This window comes from Gobius niger (genome assembly GCF_951799975.1).
Source record: "Gobius niger genome assembly, chromosome: 4".
NCBI classification, from domain to species: domain Eukaryota; kingdom Metazoa; phylum Chordata; class Actinopteri; order Gobiiformes; family Gobiidae; genus Gobius; species Gobius niger.
This window is the reverse complement of record NC_136855.1, coordinates 7,659,791-7,680,471: the sequence shown is the minus strand read 5'-3', so window position 1 is coordinate 7,680,471 and position 20,681 is coordinate 7,659,791. Positions and strand designations below refer to the sequence as shown.

General features: G+C 46.0%; 1 protein-coding gene across 1 annotated transcript; it reads right to left on the bottom strand.

Moving 5' to 3' along the window:
* Positions 1-384: 384 nt before the first annotated feature.
* LOC306961929 (ankyrin repeat and BTB/POZ domain-containing protein 2-like) lies at positions 385-18,940 on the bottom strand. The gene is made up of 17 exons (XM_079554896.1): positions 18,168-18,940; positions 13,919-14,050; positions 13,651-13,837; positions 12,699-12,848; positions 9,483-9,648; positions 9,322-9,411; positions 9,082-9,183; positions 8,077-8,170; positions 7,884-8,007; positions 6,343-6,572; positions 6,058-6,236; positions 4,319-4,424; positions 4,119-4,221; positions 2,557-2,629; positions 2,413-2,481; positions 2,180-2,293; positions 385-934 (listed from the first exon to the last, which is right to left on the bottom strand). Exons 1-17 carry the CDS (start codon positions 18,841-18,843, stop codon positions 674-676), a joined length of 2,856 nt encoding a protein of 951 aa, XP_079411022.1. The 5' UTR covers positions 18,844-18,940; the 3' UTR covers positions 385-673.
* Positions 18,941-20,681: the final 1,741 nt, after the last annotated feature.

Below are 20,681 nucleotides of genomic sequence, written 5' to 3'. Positions count from 1 at the left end.
CCTTTATTCTTTTTTTCTCTAATATGTCCACAAAATGAACCCATATATTTGATATATTCTTCAGGTTTACACATAAAATGAATCAATGTATGAATCAAATGAAAGAGGACTTGCAGTATTTCTTTAAAGGAGCAGGCCACTGTTTTTCCATACTGAGATATGTTCTTACCTGAGCTTAGATGAGTTGATGTGTACCTGTCTTGTCTTTGTGCGTGCCCTCAGTCATGCAACACGACCAAAGTTGTTTAGCATTTGGCCTCTCCCAATGTATTCCTATAGCTCCAAACAGGGGTGAAGTTGGAAGCTATCGCTCTTCCACGTGCACGCACAAAGACCAGACAGGTACACATCAACTCGTCTAAACTCAGGTAAGAACATATCACAGTATGGAAGAACGGTGGCCTGTTCCTTTAATGCCTACAGCAGTTGTTTCCTGTTGATATGAAACAAATGCTGTTCACCTAGAAATTCAGAATGTTTTTTGGGGGAAAGTCCTGGCGCCAAAAGTGATATCGTTTTTTGGTTTTTTTTGGAAGGAATCTGGGGAAAGCCTGATTCCTACAGATCTGGACTCAGCCTCCGTTGAGTCCTGTGGTCGTAATGTTTTGCCTGATCAGCGTGCGTTGCAAAACTTAAATATTCTCATAATTTAAACGGTTAAAAGCCTTCAGCTCTAGCCCCGACAGGACGGGTAGAGGGCCACCATTCTGTCTTTGAGTGCGGTCTCCAGGTCCGTCAGGAGTCCGGACGTGGGGCCCCGGTCCTGGTCCCGGTCGAGCCCTGCCCCAGAGGGAAGCGGCGTCCCCGGGCACGTGTCCCGCGGGCCACAGCCGCCCAGCAGCAGGCGGTGGAAGTCCTCGCGCCGCAGCAGAGACGACAGGTTCTGGAGGAAGAAGCCCTCACAGAAGGCGAGGAGCGACGACGCCATGTTCAGCTGCAAAAGAAACACAAGCATCTCAGGCTGAGGAAGTAGAACTCTTTGTTGTTTTTGTAACTGGACTTTTACTTTGACTCGTACTAAAACTTTTGAGTCAAATTTGCAATCGAAGCAATCGAAGTGCGAGTCATTTCAATCAGACATTGGCGCATTTCATTTTATCAAACAGAGGAAAGAGAAATGGAAAAATATATTTAGTTTCAGATGAAATTGCAGCTGAATATGTTCTGGATCAGAAGTGGGGCAAACTGCAGCCTCAAGTCTTTTAATCATAATTTATATCATCTTTATATTCTTTATATATATATATATATATATATATATATATATATATATATATATATATATATATATATATCTTTATATATTTTTACACCAAATTGTGAAGAGGTGGATCAGACACACCGTGACCAACCGCTCGATATGTTTTATTTAATTTTAAACATTTTAGTCACCTATTTCATTCAAAAGTGACACTAACATATACAACAAAACAGTCAAAGCAGTTTAAATGAAAAGGAGCAGAGAGATGAGGCCTCTTACGATCACTTTATTTATTCACTTTGTTATTTTGTTATTTTTTGTTATTTCCAGTTACCTTCAACTAGGGCTGGGTTTACTTAAAAACCTAAATCGATCGTTTTAATTCGTCTTTTCCACATAATAATGCCATGTGACCACGTTCTTGCAGTTTTGTTTTGGTCAGGTCATGTTAAAGCAGTACCAAGTAACTTGTTCACCTTAATCAATCCTTCCCGTAGTCCCTCTGGGGGTAATACAAGTGTTAATGGGGTCTTTCATCTCCCCCTGGTGCCAGAAAACCACAATTGCAACTTGACTGCCACCGGACCGGAGCAACCAATACACACCAATGGAATAACGGGCAAAAAGCTAACTGCAGGCTAACGTCACTTTAAACAGCATTTACAGCCAAGTTTGAGTGAAAAAAATGATCTCCATTGTGTAATTGGATGTGCAATATCCCTCTGTCCCTTTGTCTTTTCTGTCAGTGTAGTGTTAACTCTCACGGAAAATTGATAAGCAAAAAAATCGCGACTTGCTGTGACACCTGCAGTTGCGCTTATGGCCTCTAGGGGCAAGAGTTTCTTAGTACTGCTTTAAATACATGATTGATCTAACTGCATTGGGGCAAATTCTTATTATGTAAATGTTCACATTTTTACACTCAATTCCCCGCAGACCTTGAGGGGCGACGCCTGTAATGTGAGGTGTTGTAATGACCTTGGCCGTCCTGTAGAGGGACACGGCGTTGTCCACGCTCAGACTCTGGGACAGAGCGGCCTCGCAGCTCCTCTGCAGAGCGCGCAGCCGGAAGAACGCGCTCACCGGCAGCAACTGGAAAACACACAACGCACCACCGCTCAAATCAACCACCCACCGCAGCAGCAGACACATCACCCTCCACGGCCTCTCCATCTCCCCCAACGGTTTGTGTATTTTTTTAAAGAGTTTACCTTGAGAGCGTCGGCGTGAGACAGAGTGACTCCTTGCGTCCCCCCACAGTATAGAAACTTCATCATGAGCTGAGGAGCACAACACACCCGTCAGTCAAATCTCCGTTCACAGGATTCACAAACGGACACGGGCGAGCGTCTGACCTGGAAAGTGCAGTAGGTCATGTGACCGATGTGGACGATGCTGTCGGGCGACTCGCTCAGCAGCTCTGCAAACCTGCCGCACACAACACAACTCTCTTATTTATGTCTGATCTGCCCGTCATAGTTGTTTATCAGTGAAGTGTTGATTTCATTCATTTAACTTATTCATATGTTTTGCAGCGTATAGTCAGGCAACTTGACTTGTTCACAGTTTTGCTAAACATAATGTCTTGTATGGCACACTGGACCAGCTCTATACTCTTCATCAGGTGCTCGAGGGTTCATGGGAGTTCGCCCAACCAGTCCACATGTGTTTTGTGGATCTGGAGAAGGCGTTCGACTGTGTCGCTCGTGGTGCCCTGTGGGGGGTGCTCCGGGAGTATGGGGTCCAGGGCCCTCTGCTAAAGGCTGTCTGTCCCCTGTATGACCCAGCAGGAGCTTGGTTCGCAAAACCAGCAGTAAGTCAGACCTGTTCCCGGTGCGTGTTGGTCAGGGCTGCCCTTTGTCACCGGTTCTGTTCATTACCTTTATGGACAGAATTTCTAGGTTCAGCCAGGGGCCGGAGGGTGTCCGGTTTGGGAGCCTCAGGATCTCATCTCTGCTGTTTGCGGATGATGTTGTTCTGATGGCTTCAACGAACCAGGACCTCCAGTGCGCTCTGGGGCGGTTTGCAGCCGAGTGTGTAGCGGCCGGGATGAGGATCAGCACCTCCAAATCTGAGGCCATGGTTCTCCACCGGAAAAAGGTGGCTTCCCCTCTTCAGGTCGGTGGGGAGTCCTTGCCTCAAGTGGAGGAGTTCAAGTATCTCGGGGTCTTGTTCACGAGTGAGGGACGGATGGAGCGTGAGATCGACAGACGGATCGGTGCGGCGTCAGCAGTGATGCGGTCGCTGTATCGGTCTGTCGTGGTGAGTCGGGGCAAAGCTCTTGATTTACCGATCGATCTACGTTCCCACCCTCACCTATGGTCATGAGTTTTGGGTCATGACCGAAAGGACAAGATCGCGGATACAAGCGGCCCGAAATGAGTTTCCTTTGCAGGGTGGCTGGGCGCACTCTTCGAGATCGGGTGAGAAGCTCAGTTACCCGAGAGGAGCTCCGAGTAGAGTCGCTGCTCCTTCACGTCGAAAGGGGCCAGCTGAGGTGGCTAGGGCATCTGTTCCGGATGCCTCCTGGTCGGTGGAGGTGCTCCAGGCATGTCCTATTGGGAAGAGGCCTCGTGGAAGGCCCAGGACACGCTGGTGGGACTATGTCTCCGAGCTGGCCTGGTGTCGCCTCGGGGTCCCCCAGAACAGCTAAGGGAGGTGTGTGTGGACCGGGAAGTCTGGGCATCTCTGCTGAGACTGCTGCCCCCGTGACCCAGCCCCGGATAAAGCGGAAGAAAATGGATGGATGTCTTGTATGCTACTTCTCGGGCTTAAGGATCACAATTTAACAGCACAAAAAAATATATATTTTCCGCACTTTTCACCCAATCACCAAAATGTTCACCGCAAGAGAAAGAATGAGAAGCTCGTAAAGAAGAATGTAAGAAAATAGAACAATATCTTAAAAGCGTCGCACCTGTCTGAGGCCGAGATGAGCAGAACTCTGTGAGCAAAGAACGGCCGGCCCTCGATCATAAACGTCACGTCGGACATTTCCGGATTGTTCAGGAAGTGCACGTCTGTAACAGGAAGAGACACGCGCTGTCATTGATCTGTTCATTTGTTTGTGTCAGTGACAGAGACAGTGTTTGCTGGAGCGGGGGGTGTACGAGTTACCGAGCTGAGTGGACAGAGCGGTGTCCAGAGCAGGCACAGGCGGGACAGCAGCAGCTCCATAGCACTGACTCAGCACTGAGGCCACGCGCTGCAGGAGCACGTAGTCCTGTCCACACACGTAAAGAAGGGGAATAGAAAAATGAAGAGGCAGCATGCTCTGTACATTCAAGTTTCTACTTCACAGTCTGTAACGTTATCCTGACTGATAGAAATAAATGTCTCATGAAAGTAGTCAACATTCACACAACATGGGATCAAGTTCAGAAAGATAAGCAATAGAAAAATTGGTTTTGGGGACATTAAAGTCTCAATAAAATAATTTTAAGTAGATTCTTAACCTGGATGAGAGTGGGTTTCCATGAGCAGGCTGATAATGTGCAGGAGAGTGCTGTGTTTAAATGAATTAAATTCTATGCAAATGTAGAGCAATTCACAGCCGCAATCAACAACCACAGAACAAGCTCTGACGGTAATCTGTAATTGGCTCAAACCCCAACGCCACATGCTCCTGCACAACAGTGATTTTTTTCAGTTTCAGTGGTTGTTTTTCTCTGAAGGTGCTCATCAATGGAAGGAGGAGCTTTGCAAGAGTTTGCAATATAAGAAAACCTGCACAGCAAATTAATTTTAACACCCTGTGTGTAAACATGAATCCACACTTCTCTGAGTGACTGTGAAGTGACCCTCTTCAGAGTTTACCAGGTCAGACTCCATGAGTGACAGTAACATGACACTAAACACAATGTGCTCTTCGGTTTCAATGAAAAGGCTGAGGCTGATTGCTCTTCAGTCACAGACTGGTGAGGAAGGAAGTCGTGGAGATTCTGCTTTAGACAGAACTTCAGACTTCTGCTGATGGATTAATGGTAGCAAAATTAGTAAGTATTAAATTAAAACTCAATTACTCTTACTTTATAAAACATGTAAACAGTATCTGCTCTAGAGTCTTGTGTTTCCCAGTTCCTCTGAGTCATGGTGCAGGTGCAGGACGGATGGACAGGCCCATGTTACAGAAGAAGCTCATGAGGTTCATTTCTTCAACAGTTACTATAGTAACTATTTTCACCATAGTAAAAGTAGTCCTGTCCACATCTGTCACGGTCCACCAGGACCCACCACGACTCAGAGGAACTGCGACACACATGACTACTTTGGATAGAAGTGGTGTTCTGTTTATAGATTTTATTTTATTTTGAAATTAAGGAATATTTCTTATAATATAAACACACATTTTCAATTTCAATTTTCAATTTCATTTTCACGTGTTTACTTCTTCCATCCAGCAGAAGTTTTGTCTAAAACAGAATCTCCATGACTTCCTTCTTCACCTGTTGGTCTGTGACAGACTTAAGGGCAATGAGGCCTAAGCCTTTATACTGAAAACAATGAGCACAATGTTACTGTCACTCATTGTGTCTAACCTAAAGTTTAACTCTGAAGGGAGTTACTTCACAGAAAACTTGCTGTGTGGTAACTTCCATTTGCAGGAGGAGCTCGGGTTAACACAGAAGGAGCAATGTAGAAGCTGGCCCTGTGGCTCTTAGAACAGTCCCAGAGAAGATGGCTCAAACACAAGGGAATGGCTCGAAACATGACTCCAGGTCTGTTTTTGATGAGGGGACAACATTGTAACATGAAAAATGATAGAAATAATATTAACTTTATTGGAGACAAAACTCTTCTAAAATGGCTTCAGCGTACTCTCCGAGTGGCACTGTTTCCTGTCTGCACATACGAACCTTGGTGGAGTGTAGGAGCGTGAACAGCAGAGGGACGCCTGTCAGGACAAACTCAGGGCTGTAGTTTTCTGAACAGATGGAGCCGAAGTCCTGCAGCAGAGAGATGAGGACCTCGTCTCTGTTCTGCTCGTGGGCCCTGACCACGGACTGAAGCCAGCTGTGTGCGCTCCACGCCACCCCTGCAGGACACACGGGGAATTACACTTCACAAACCAAGACGATGCAATGAAACTAATCCCATAATACTCTACATGAGTGTATGAGCAAATGTCCTCCAGTTCTCACCCATCTCTCTGATGTCCAGCGTGACCTCCAGGTACCCATGCTCCGCGCTGTAGTACAAGGCCTGCTGCAGGGCCTTGAGCCGGGCCTTGCACACGCGGAGGGTCCCCCTCCGGGTGGTGCCTTGCTCCCACGGGTGCCCCTGGTCCACCCCCTCAGCCAGGATCTCCTCCAGCGACAGGACGTCCTCTCTGCAGGGCTCGGGCTGCAGCACCAGCCTCCGCACGATGTTCCTGTCAGAGATGATGTAACATGGATGATTTCAGACAGTTCAGTGCGTGGAGGTTGATATTGTTTATGACAAATGGGAATGTGGACTTTTGTCGGAGATGGAAACATGCAGTGTTGTTTTTGGCGGCCCTCTTAGTTTCAGTCGAGGTGGTTTTTTGGATGAAAATGCTTTTAGGTCAAGTCATATTTTAGTCATTTCTAAATGTGATGGTTTTAGTCGACAAAAACTCAAAAGGTTTTAGTCAGTTTCATAATAAAAAGTATTGGAACTATTGGAAATTGGGATGAAAGTTGACAGGTCATACTAAGTTTTTGACAGAAAGATCATGCCACAAAAAGCAGAAGTGTCATTGTGACTTTTCCCATAAGCGGCTGCTCTCCTCGCCCTCTGATCAGAGCTTCAAGATTATTTTTGTATTAATGGCGCCATTTGCTCAGGCTTAATAGGGAGGATCGCTGTTATTGTTTCTTTCCGTGATTTTCACCAGATGTTTTGGGCGTGCTCATGAAAACAAACTGGCTCTGGTGACTAAATTTGGGTGTAATCTTCATGAAAGTTTCATTCATTACACTTATTCAAAAAGACTTGTTTTTCTTTGAATAGTACTTTTAAGTTAAAAAAAATTGATTGAGCAACTTTTATTTGTATGGGAGTAATATTTGACCATTAGCAATTAATCAAGTAGCATACGAGACATGAAAATAAACTTGTATCTAGGGGCAGGGTATTGAAAATCAGGCGGGTAATGTGCAGATTCAATTCATTTAGGTGTAGAAGTAACGCTAACGTCGCAATGTTACAAAGTTTAAACATTACCCAAACAACTGGTGAAACCAAAACAACACAAATATCCTCAAAATCTCCAGGGAGGGGCGCCGTCAATATCAAAATTTAATCTTGAGGTTCGCCTCTGTTGTCCCATCCGAAAGCAGTAAATTGGCAAGAGGTCTAACGCCAAACCGGATGTGAGTCAGCGTCCGCCATGATAAGAAGCCTCCGAATTGGGCTGTCAGTTAGGAAGGAGTTAGGGAAAGGAGCCTGTATGCTAACTATCATAGCTACTTTAGCATAGTGACCTCTGGTGCTAACTAACCGGCGATTAGGAGCTATGTGCCATCCCATAAGCCACTGTGCCGCAAAGAAACTAGGATTAGGACATAGAGGCTATAACTTGATGGTTTCTATCCAACATTGCCACATTGCCCCCTGCTGGCTTGGAAAGTCACTGCGCTGTGTGAAAGCGGATTAACCATTGAGGATGATTAAACCTGTCTCTAAATCCTAGTGTGTGACTAGTCTTTGCCAGTCTGACCTGTGCCCGTGCGCCGCGGCACAGCTGAAGCAGTTCATATCCTCCGACAGAGAGCTCCCATGATGCACTGGGAGCAGGGGGTCGGCTCCGTAGGACAGCAGCAGGCTCACCATCTCGTAGTCCCCTAGGGGAGAGACACCGTCAGGACGCTCTCTCTCTCTCTGTCGTGTTTATCGCAGGGTGTTGGTGTTACCTGCGGAGGACGCCAGCTGCAGGGGCGTCTCCGTGGGACAGCCCTGACCCCCCGACACCTGCGCCTCCACATCCGCCCCGGCCTCCAACAACAGCTGTATCAGACACATTCAAAACTCAGGTTCACAAGTCCGTTCATAAGTGAGGTGAGTCAGGCCCAACATGGTTTTGAACAAATAGAATTACACCAAAGAGTGTTCTAAATACTACAGCAACACGCCACAACAAAGTGCATCGAGACTTTGTGTGGAGTAAAACAGTTTCAAACAAAGAGGCGTGGTTAGGTGAATGCAAGAGTGGGTGGTCATGGCGTGGTCCTGCTCCTGAACCTAGTCAATAAATATTTACTCCATGATTAAAAGTTTAGGTACGATTATAAGCAGGCAGAGCCGGTGCTGGCCCTTCTGTACGCCATGGCTATTCGACGGCTCCACTGTGCAGTAGTGCAGGGCAGTAGGGGAACATAGTGACCTAAATTCAGGCTCCATTTCTCCATTTCTGCCCAATTGTTTGTTTTGTTTTTTTCTTTTACATTTTTTCAAAAAGAATTTGCTCTGCTAACCCCATTTTTTTTTCTTATTTTTGCCACAATTTTGTGTTTTCCCTTTTTTTCTCCCAATTTCTTTTTTCATTTAACAACTAATATGTTCCCCATTTCCCCAATTTTTTTCTTGCTACAAATTAGAAGAAATGTTTAATTTATTCCCCCCAAAAAATCCCCCAAATTATTCCCCCTTTCTCACATATTTCCTGACATTGGAGTATATATTGTAAAATATTGCAGATCTTGCACACACTATTGCTCTGTTTTCTGGTTCTAGATGACAAATATTTTATTATAGGTATTTGTATCAAAACCAAGTATCGTACTGGTGTTGGTAACAACAAAAAAACAGTACCCAGCTCTGGTTGCGCTAAAAAAGGTCCACGATCCATAAACTTGCCAACCCAGTGTGTGGTTTATACGATACATCGAGTTTTTGTGGTGTAACAGATGAGCCCTGACCTGAGCCACAGAGAGGTGTGAGTGCAGCACGGCCAGAGTCAGAGCCGTCCAGTGTCGGGACCCTGCAGAGACCGACGGGTGTCTCGCCGAGCTCCCGGGAATCTGCAACAGCAACCAACAAACCAGTGAGGTCTGACTCACACGAAGAGATTTTATTCCAATTCAATTGTTAAGCATTTATGTGTTACTCAGAGTCTAAAACTGTATAGGTGTGTAGGTTCCTGTGAGGAGCAGCGTTACCTGCAGGTCCAGCAGAGCTCCGGCCTGGACCAGAACTTGTACCAGAGCCTCGTCCCCGGCTGCAGAGGCGTACATCAGAGCCGTCATCCCCTGAAACCAACACAGGCTTTAAATGACACACAACTACAACTGTTTATCAGTGACGAGGTCCTCTGTCTCACCCTCTCGTCCATCGCGTCCAGGCCCTTCTCTCCCAGCAGAGCAGAGGCCTGCGGCAGCAGATCGGGCCGGCCCGAGCGGAGCATCCTGAAGCCCAGGTCTGAGCTGAAGCGCTCCAGGGCCGAGGCGGCGTCCAGGGAGCGCCATGAGGAGACAGAGGAGTCACAGCTGCAGGACACACAGAATAGCTGGGTTGATTTAGTCCTGGTTTATGTTTCGAGTGCCTTTAGGATGAACCGGCCTAAACTGCTGTGGAATCCACTGACAGGAGGCGCTGTGGGGCTACGTTTACCGGTTAACGCAGAGCGAGAACTATTTCCTTTTTTACATTCATTTCACTGCCCCTCTTTACATTAGTTTAACAAGCCGTAATGTAGTGCAATGCAAAGGATTTGACTCATGTTAATGCGTTCTTAATGTTTCCAAATAAAATGCAATATGCAATGTTTTTTTCTCTAAGCAGTGCCAGGAAACAACTGTTGCTATGCAGTTCTCACTGAACACAACACTGACCACCAAAACAGGTCAGGATGACAAATGTGGGGGCATTCTCGAGTGCACTCTCCCTCATGTAAATCTCTGCTAATAGTGTCTTTCACAGGAGCTAAAAATAGATCACCTCAAAGCATCATGGGGTGTATAGCCAGTCAAACAAGTGCACATTTTGCATACGTGTCTATGACTTGAGTCATGTTCCAACGCGAAGGGACTAAGCATGATGCAGTAGGTGGCGACATGTGCTTTAGTTTGTCTAGCAGTCCGCCTTTAGAGGAAGAAGAAGAAGAAGGACTTTTGGGGCTTGTGCAAATCAGACTCTTGTGCAAATCAGACTCTAGATATCCAGACTGGTTGCCAAAGCCTGGTAAGATCCACGACAACATGACCCAATTGGAAAGAGAATGGGCCAAACAAAAAACAGACAAGGCAAAGTGGTGGAAATATTTATGTGGATGAACGACTTTCAGCGTGTGGAGCAGATAAAGGGTCACATGTACATCTGTGCCCCGTCACGGATTCCAGGGACACAAGTCGGCAAATGGAGAAACAAGGTTATTTTTTGAAAATTGGTGATTTTCGTTTTTTTGCAGAATCTTTTAGTTGAGATCATGATGGGGGGCGTGACATTGTGTGTGTGTGGCTTCATTATTATGCTTCCCCGTGGGTGTCTGACAGAGGCCGCTCCTGCATAAGTTTGTTTTTCTGCGTGAAACCAGTGAATGTTTGCAGGCTAACTTTCCAGGCTAACTTTCCAGGCTAACTTTTCCAGTGCGCCCTGGCTGTAAGCATTCCGGTGTGAACAGTAAAAACTGGTGAGCATTTACAGCTGTGCGGATCTCCTTTCCACTTTTCCATTGGCTGTAAGCATGCACAGCGCCCCCTGCTGACCATTACGTTTCAGAGCGTGTTTTAAGACAGAAGGATGTAGCGCGGATTTGCATAACTCAAAACATTAAAAAAGAACTGAGCGACGAAACTGGATTTGATCACAACAGTGAACAAGTTTGCTGAGCAAAAGGCCCGCAAAGACAGACGGGTGAGGGAAAGTTTGTTTATTTTCGCTGGTGGCCGCTGTGCCATCGTGTCTGTTTGCTTTTTGATGAGGCCATTGTTGTGCTGTATGCTAACGTGGTAAGCTAACGTGGTGTGTTCAGTGGATTGGATTTGTTTGCGTTTTGTTTGTGGTCGTAAGCTGTGTGTGCAGGTTACGGATAATATAACGTAGTCATTGTCCATGGCACTAATGACCGTGTGTGCGTTCTTCTTTCCCTCTGGTCACATGTGTGTGTGTTGGGATAATGTTGCTAGTTGTCATTGTGTTGCTAGTTGCTGTAGAGGTAGGCTCTATGGCAGGGTTCCTCAGACTTTTTTCTCTGGGGGCCACATTATTGTTCCTGACTTTGATGGGGGGCCGGACCGGGGTGGCTCTAACATAGCATTGTATGACCCAGACCCAAATGCCTCATTGTGAAGTAGAGATTACTCGCCTGGCACAGTCCTCCCCACCACTATATCCACAAGATCAACACTTGATTCAGGCACATATTTGTTTCACTGTAGTGGTTTGCAAAAATAGTGATCAAGTCTTCACACTTTGTTTTAATTTCCATTTGTTCATTATGTAATGTGACCAAAGTAATAACTTCTTACACTTGTATTGTGCTTTACAAGCCTGTGTCACAAGTTTCTCAAAGTACTGTAGTCATTATTCATTCTCTCCACACTCTGTGGTGATAAGCTTAATTTACCACGGGGCTATAATGTGTTATTCTGACCTCTTATGTAAGTGCCCTCTGCTGGACACCTGTGGAATTATTTTCTATTTATTCAAATTGCTCCCTAGTGACTGGTTATTTAGTTAAAATATCCTAACTCCGCACAGGAATGGGCTATAGACTTCCTTTTTTTTTTGACATACGGTTTGTGCTCTACAAATTGGGGGCCGGATTAAATCATCGTAGTTTGAGGACCCCTGCTCTATGGGAAGTGGCCCTACGCCTGATAGATCCATGCCCTACGCCCAGAACGGACGAGCCGATGCTAGCGACGCTATCGAGGAAGCAACAGCAGTGTAGAGGAAAGGCCTCAGCTGAACGTCTCCAGCAAACAACAAAAAAGGCTTTTAATGGACCCAAGCCACAGAGGAGACTCATCATGACAAGATCCTGCAGCTCCTGACAACGACATTGTGTATGACAGCACGTCACCTGAATGTAAGTCAGCACACACACATGGAAATTCGGTCTGTTGGTCTCGCTTTATGAGGTCAACAGTACAGTCGGCTATTCAAAAAAGTTGTTTTAGAGAGAAAACAAATGTGTCTGAGAGGTTGTCGTGAATTACCCATCCTAAAGACATAAAGCTAATCTGACCATTAGAGTCTGGCTTTGCTTCCACATGAAGAGGGATGAGTGACCTTCCTTGTGCGTCATACTGATATGCAGGCCAAAACAAACGGCGCCTGAGAGCCAAGGTTATAATACTGCAGAGATGGTACGACCGTACAGCATGACCCAATGTGATAAATAGCCATTCAATTTTATACACAGTCAGTTTTTTTTTTTTTGGCTTTTAAATATGATAGGGAGTCGTTTGAGGCGTAAAAACAAAAACAAAAGAAATGTATTAGAAAGTGAACAACTACATTTCCAAGACTATTACTTGTTGATCTGTCTTGTCCTGTCACTGTAACATCCTTCTGATACTGAAGTACTTGTTACCTGAGCAGCCTGGGCTCACAGTCCAGCTGCAGCAGGAGTCTGGAGGCCTGTCTCACATCGTCCCGGGCCACGGCAGAGCTGCGCCTGTGCTCAGCATGAACCAGGGAGACGCGGATCCACTCGGACAGAGGAGGCAGCAGAGGGGCCGGCCTGGACAGAACCACAACATTCAGAAACACAAACACTCATTCTTTTTATGTTCTAAGGAAATGTGTCTTGTGGAGCATGTGTTGTCTACAAGATTATATCGGAATTGCTTTTTGGAAGATATGCAGATTTACAATGTCGAGGTTATCCCAAATTTCAAGTAATGTGGGGAAATGTGGAGGGACAAGGGGATTAATATGGAGAATAAAAATGGGGGGGATTGAGAGAAAAATATTACAAAATTGAGGGATGAAAGTAGGGGAAATTGTTAAAATTGGAAAAAGAATTGGAGAAAAATAATGAAGAAATTGAGAGGAAATTTAGGAAAGGTAGAGACAAAATAGGAAAAAATAATTAACATTTTGGGGAAATTTGGAAGTAAAATAGAGAAAAAATTGTTAAATAAATAAAATAGGACAAAAACAATTGGGGGAAAAATGGGGGGAAATTGGGGGAAAAATATTAAAATTGAGGGAAAAAATGGGAAAAAATACTGGAGAAAGAATATTTTGAGAAAATTAAAGAAATAAATAAAAAGGAAAAAAAATAGGGAATTGGTAAAATTGAGAGAAAAAAGGCAGTGAAAAATAGGGAAAACACTTGGGAATAATTATTCGTTAAAAATGGAGAAAACAAATGCGGAAAAATAGGGGAAAAAAAGACATATTGGGGAAAATTGTTAAAATTCAGAAACTAATGAGGAGAAATGATCTTTTTGAGCAAAAAGGAATGCAAAATTAGATGTTTGCAGCAACAAAGTCCCCAAAAATAAAAAGATATTCATTTTTGTCGCCCCTGGTCTCACCTGTCTTTACTGAGGGTCATGTTCGGAGATGGCAGGTTCTCCACAGGGTCAGCCTGAGGGGCGGACACAAAGTAATAGAGAGTGCGCAGAGCGTCCGGGCTCCACGACATCGGCACATGATTGGCTGACGGCGACGGGGAGGGGCGTGGTCTGAACAGGAGGCGCATGGCCCGGGACACTAAGTCGCCTGAAGTCAAAGAGAGTCCAGACTTTTGGTTTCCCCTTTTCAACAGCTCGAGTTACGCGTTTACGAAAAGTCAACACTTACAGAGCTCGGGGAGGCTGCCTGCTGTGGCGCCTCCTAGGGTCTGTTCCAGACACTGCAGCTCCATCTGATTGTACACATCCGTGGAGTCCGGGGAAGTCCGCGGGATTTGGAGGATGGGGGCACACAGCTCGCCTACGACACAGAAGAAGATGGTTACACATTTGCTGATGGAGATAATAACCTCTCATTTGCACACAGTCACAATTTTAAACTATTTTCAGCTGTTTTCTGGCGGATTATAAACATATTTATCACTGACAAATAAAGTCAAGCCAAGGGTCCATATGGAGGTTTTTCACCATTGTCCATTTTAGAGTTTAGTTCCGTATTTAACCTCTTGCCCCCCACCTGAACCAAGCACATTGCCTGGCTTTACCCAAATCTAAAAGTGCCAAAAGGGTTACAACAATGAGACGAAAACAAGTGTAGTAGTTTCTCTGTCTCATCTACACCACATTCCAAATTATTATGCAAATTGTATTTCAGTGTCAAGGTAAAAAAAAAAAAAGGATGGTTTTGTGTCTCAGGGCTCTTTGAATCACTGACATCAATCTCAGACGCCTGGGATGATTAGTTTCCAGGTTAACCCCAGTTAAGGGAAAAACCACTGAAAAAGGCCGTTCCACTTTATTAAGCAGACCATCATTTTCAAGCAATATGGGAAAGAAAAAGGATCTATCTGCTGATGAAAAGCGAGAAATAGTTGAATGCCCTGGTCTAGGTGTGAAAACCTTCGACCTTTCTGCCAGACAAATACATCAGATGAATAGAACAGCGGCTACAAAGCAGCAGACACGCTGGTGCCTCTCGAGTCTCCCGAACATCAAGGTGTAGGACCCTACAGAGGCTGCAGTTGTGCATAAACCTTCTATCTGGGCCTCCCCTAAACTGTTCATTGCAGCTCATGAACAGAAATGGCTGCAACGGGCTCAGAAATACATGAAGACTCATTTTCAAACAGTCTTGTTCACTGATGAGTGCCATGTAACCCTGGATGGTCAGATGGATGGAGTAGTGGATGGTTGGTGAATGGCCACCATGTCCCAACAAGGCTGTGACGTCAGCAAGGAGGGGGCGGAGTCATGCTTTCAAAATCATCTTCATTCATGGCTGCTATGGGCATAAAAGGAGAGAAACTCATGATGTGGACCCCATCCTCCCCTGACCTCAACCCTATTGAGAACCTTTGGAGCCTCAACAAGAAAAACTTCTATGAGGGTGGGAGGCGCTACTTATTGCTATTATTGCTACTTAATAAGTGTGCGTAAAGTTACGGAACCACGAATAATCAACTTGAGTTTCCTTTGCACAAAACCCAAAGCTGTGCCGCAGCCTGCCCTCACACAGTCGTCCTCTCTCTCTGCGGCTGAATACTTTCTGCTGAGTGCGAGTTTCAGAAACAAAACGGGGCTTTAGTCTCCGCATCAGTCCCTGAATGAACAACTGAGCCAATGAAGTCATCAGGTCCATAAATATTGACCCTCGGGCGCGACACAGGCGGCGTTTCACAGGTATGGAGGCTCCCAACACTGAGCTTTGTGCCCCGGTAATGAGCTGTGCTGATTGGCTGCAGTGTTTACAAACTGAACAAGCCCCTATTCACTGCCCCCCATGCCCCTTACACTGGGAGCCCCCCACACGCGCTCCTCTGTCCGGGACCGGCCCGTAGAGAGAGAAAGAGGGGGGGTCCCGGGACAGGGCTGTACAATGCAGAGGCTGTGAGGGCACAATAACAGCGGGACATTGTGAGCGACAGGGAGCACCAGGGGAAGGTTATTATGAGTGTAATAAATCTGAGAATACGACCAGAGCTGGGGATGAAAAGTTAGGCTTTAGTGCTTTATTTAAAAAAATGCATTTGAAATTATTTTCCTTTTTTCAGTCAAATTAAGGCGAGACGCTGCAGGTGAACATACATATTAGGGTGGAAACAGAATTATTGGAAGTTTCCCTTTTTTTTGCTCATTTTAGTTTTTATTATTATTTTTTTTTAAAAGGCCTAAATTCCCTGTATACAAAATCAGAATCCTCGCTGTCTGGTCTATGTTTACATGTTGTGGCCAATAAAAATATGATATTGTTTGGGTGGTATTACGCAGACACTGTTTACTCATTCGTTTAATAAAGATCAGACCACATTTTATGACCAATCTAGGCAGAAATGTAAGAAATTCCAAAGGGTGTACTCACTTTTTCCTCTCACTGTACTTACAGTTGTGCACAAAGGTTTTACATACCATACCATACTATTTTTTTTTTTTTCACTCATAGTTAGTGGTAGTGTTGGTAGAACTACTGAGTTTACTCTTTTTAAATCATAATGAAAAAAGAAACTACCAAAATGGCCCCCAGGTTTTACATACCCTGGTGATCTTGTCCTGATAATATGCACGCAAGTTGACACAGCTGTGAGTTATTGCGCTCCTGACAGACCTTTGCATCTGTCATCCAGAGCTGCACTGATGTTTCTGGTTTCTGAGTCATGAGGAAAGCAAAAGGATTCTAAGAGGATCTGCAAGAAAGGTAGTTGAACTATACAAAATGGGAAAGGGATATAAAAAAAAGATATCCACAGTACTGAGAGTATCAATCAGCAGTTGTTGAAACCAAATCACGGTCAGGTTGGCCAACAAACATTTCAGTAACAACTTCCAGTAAACATAATACATAAAACTTCCCGCACACTGCCAACCTTGCAGAAATAGTTTATTAGGATAGGTCAACGTTTGAGTAATTGATGTGCGAAGCTTCTCTTCTATTCAGTAACAACTCAGTAACAAAGCAATAACTTCAGCTGCAATACAAAGCCATTACTTCCCCAGTATCCACTTCCAATATACCAAACAGCACAGAGACAAGCCTCAGCATTTCTGAAACAATGTCATATGGAATGATGAAACCAAAATGGAACTTTTTGGCCACAACCATAAACGTTACATTTGGAGGAGTCGACAAGGCCTGTGATGAAGGGTGCACCATTCCTACAGTGAGACACGGGGGTGGATCACTGATGTTCTGGGGATGTGTGAGCTACAGGAAAACTGATTTCAGGATGAATGCAGCATGTTGTTATAGAATAATGGAGGAAAAGTCTCACTCATCAGCCTGGAAGCTGCACATGGGACGCACTTGAACATTCCCACATGACAGCAATCCAAAGCACAAGGCAAGGTCGACCTCTCATTGGCTACAGCAGGACAAGTAAGGTTCTGGAGTGGCCATCTCAGTCTCCTGACCTCAAGATCATTGAGCCACCCAGACCATACAGTTCATGCAAGACCGCCCAAGAATGTACAGGAACTGGATCGACAGTTTTACCCTCCGAGGAAATGAAGAGGCCCATCCACAACCACCACAAAAGAATCCAAGCTGTCATTGAAGTTAAAGGCAATACACAGGATTAAGAACTGGGGTATGTAAAGTTTTGATCATGTTATCCTTGTGTTGTGTTATCCTTCATATTCTTTGAAAATTGTCTAAAAATTTAAATTCTGCCAGGGTATGTAAACTCTTGAGGACAACTGCACACAGGCCGTGACATTCTTCCAAACCTCCCGGTTCAGCCTTGGTCTGAGGGATTTCCTGATCAGAGTGAGTCCGAGCCGCTCTGCTCAAAAACAAAAGGTTCCCGCGCGATTCTCACAGACCGGCCCCGCCTGGCCCTGGCTAACACAACAACATGTCTCAGGCCCAAAGGCACCAAGGCAGAGCGGAGGAAGGTCACTTAGCATTCGTTTATTTGAACTTTTACAGATATAAAGGTGCTGTGAAGATGTGACGTGGGCTGTAACACCAGAGTCCGGCTGAAGAGCAGACACAGAGGGCTCAGAGGAGTTCAGGTGAAGCAGCGCCCTGTGTGCTGGAGGTCAAAGGTTAACAACACACAGCCCTCTCTCATGGCTCTGTGGCTCAATGACATTCACACAGAGGAACAGAGTCGTGTTTCATCAACAAGCAGACATTAATCATAGGCACCACTTACCACTATGATATCATTTGAACTTAATATGAAATAATATTCTGTTCCCATTGCTACAGATATGTGGCTAATATCAGAGTCTATGACTGATGTGATGAGTGACCAACAGGTTGTCTCTGTGAAACCAAGGCCAAATGTTTGGTTACATCCATGAATATTTAGGTGCACGTGCGCTCAGCCCTGAGGTAATTTTTACTCATGATGATGTAGTTTAAAACAGAAACAAAAACTCCTGGTTCGGTGTAAAGAGATGTTCGGGACGTCACTGACCTTGCGCGTTCCTCCCGCTGAGCAGCTGCGCGTGCACCTGCAGCGGGGGCCACAGCTCCGGGTCCAGGTCCACGGCGGAGTCCAGGCGCGAGGCGCTCACGGGACCGGGCTCGGAGTGGAGCGCGCGCACCACCACCTCCTCCACGAGCCGCTCCGTGCACGCAGTCAGGTACACGGCTGCGTACTCACGCACCCGCACGGACACGCGCGTGTCCACCATCCACCTGAAGAAGCGGCCCACGGAGAGCACGAGCCCGCAGCTGCGCGCCGTGCCGCTCATACAGTGGAGAGACACCGCGCGCACTGCTGCCGCTACGCACGGCTCGGCGAGCGCTGCGCTCAGAACGATCCGCACCGCGCTCTGCACCTCCAAGCGCGTGCACTGCCGGTGCACCGCGCTCAGTCTCTGCGCCTCACGCGCTATTCGCAGCAGCGGGTTTCTAAGCAGCGCGGACAGCCGCTTCACCGCGTCTCCGGTGAACGCGTCCCAGCCGCACGCGCGCCGGACCAGCTCCCGCAGCTCGTGCGCACTCCACGGAAAGTCCTCGAGTTCAGGGAGGCGCGGCAGCGCGTGGAGCAGGTCCTCAGTGAAGATCCCGCTCCGCGTGTCCCAACTCCCGCCGCTGCTGCTGCTCACCGAGCCGCTGCTCGCGCTCCTGCGCACCAGGCTGGTCATGGTCCTGAGTTTGACTGAGGTCCAGGACCCAGTCCCATTAAGTCCTCACGGACGCAGAGCACGCCCCCGGGGCCGGGCCGGAAGCGCTGAGGCTGAGACTGAGCAGAGGTCACACTCACAACAAACTCTCTGTTCAACAGCAGCAGCAGAGACCAGGTTCTAAACTCTTTTATTGATTTTCTTCTGTTCACAAGAGCAGGGGAAACACGGGGGCAGCTTATAAACTCTTTTATTGATGTTCTACTGTTCACAAGAGCAGAGACCAGGTTCTAAACTCTTTTATTGATGTTCTACTGTTCACAAGAGCAGAGACCAGGTTCTAAACTCTTTTATTGATGTTCTACTGTTCACAAGAGCAGAGACCAGGTTCTAAACTCTTTTATTGATGTTCTTCTGTTCACAAGAGCAGAGACCAGGTGTTCTGTCTTTAATTAATGTGATTCCCCTTTAGTTATTTTTTTTAAATTGTTTGCATACGCTCAGTGCCATCTAGTGGACTAGCCTGGCTAGTGCACTTAATAGCGTTTTATTTTGAAAGGAACGTTAAGCGGAAGTTGCTTGTTTAACAGAGCAGACAGACCACGGAGGCGTACGGGTCCGAAGCATGGTCCGAAGTTTGAGACCGTTATGTCTTCTTAGCTTGTGTTTGCATCGCCGGTACGTTGTTCAAAAATGTATTTATGTCCATCTGTGATGTATTTAATTGCTAAGGCTGACACGTACAGTCGTGGCATTGACTTTAGTAGCGTGCCTTTGCCGCGAAAATGGCGTCTCGGGCGCTTACTTTTTTATTTTGTGTTACGAGTTTACCAACTCAGTGCAGTACATACATTTTATGCACGCATGCATTGCGTAATTGTATTGTTTCTTCTGCCTTTTTTCTATAGTTTTACCATTTTGAAGCACCAATAAACCTGCTGAGATACACAAAGTCTGCAGAGTCATTGGGGCAAGAAAGGGTTAACACCAGAACATCACAGTAAAACGGCGGCATCCATGTCGGAGACTCTGCGGTCATCACCACGACTAGTGTGAATCTACGCTGACCACTACTACGCCACCAGCAGTGCGGCATACAGCAGTGTTCCAGCAGTCGTCACCTGGTCAACGCAACCATGACAGAAAAATCAGCGTCTGCGAAGGCGCCGTCCTACAAAACGTCATGTGACAAAGCGCCATCTGTCAAGGCTCCTCCATCCAACAAGTCAGCCTCCTTGAAAACCCGGTCGGAGACTGGGTCCGTGGATTCTAATGCTGCCAAAGCAAGAGCAAAAGCCGAGGCAGCAAAGGCTCGTTTTAGCTTTGCAGAAAAAGAAATGAGCTTAAAATTAGAAAAGGCAAAACTTGAAGCGTCTATTGAGCTACTACAGCAAGAGAAAGATGTAGCTTCAGCCATGGCAGAGGCAGAGGTCTATGAAGCAGCAGCTGCCTCTCAGTTAGATCTACAAAGTAATCCATCTCCTTCTGAAACAGCTGAGCGCACAAAGCAGTATGTCCAAACCCAAGCCACATTTGCAAATAGTGCTTTAGAGCCACCTCAAAACAGTGAAACTCCAAAACAACTTATGCAAGAGCGCACTAACGTACAAGTTAGCAAAGAGGCCAAGAATGCACATTTTGCTCCAAATCCTTTCTCAAATCACAACTACTCTCAGTACCATCCAGCAACTCCCTTACCACCTTCTATCAAACCTGACGATACCGGTTGGTCCCACAAGGTGGCAGCGTCCACCCATTACAACACCATGCCACAACAAGAGTTCAGAAACAATGATGGCAGTAATGTGAATGACTTTATCAGGTATTTTGCTCGCAGGGAAATTGTTGCTACAGGGCTA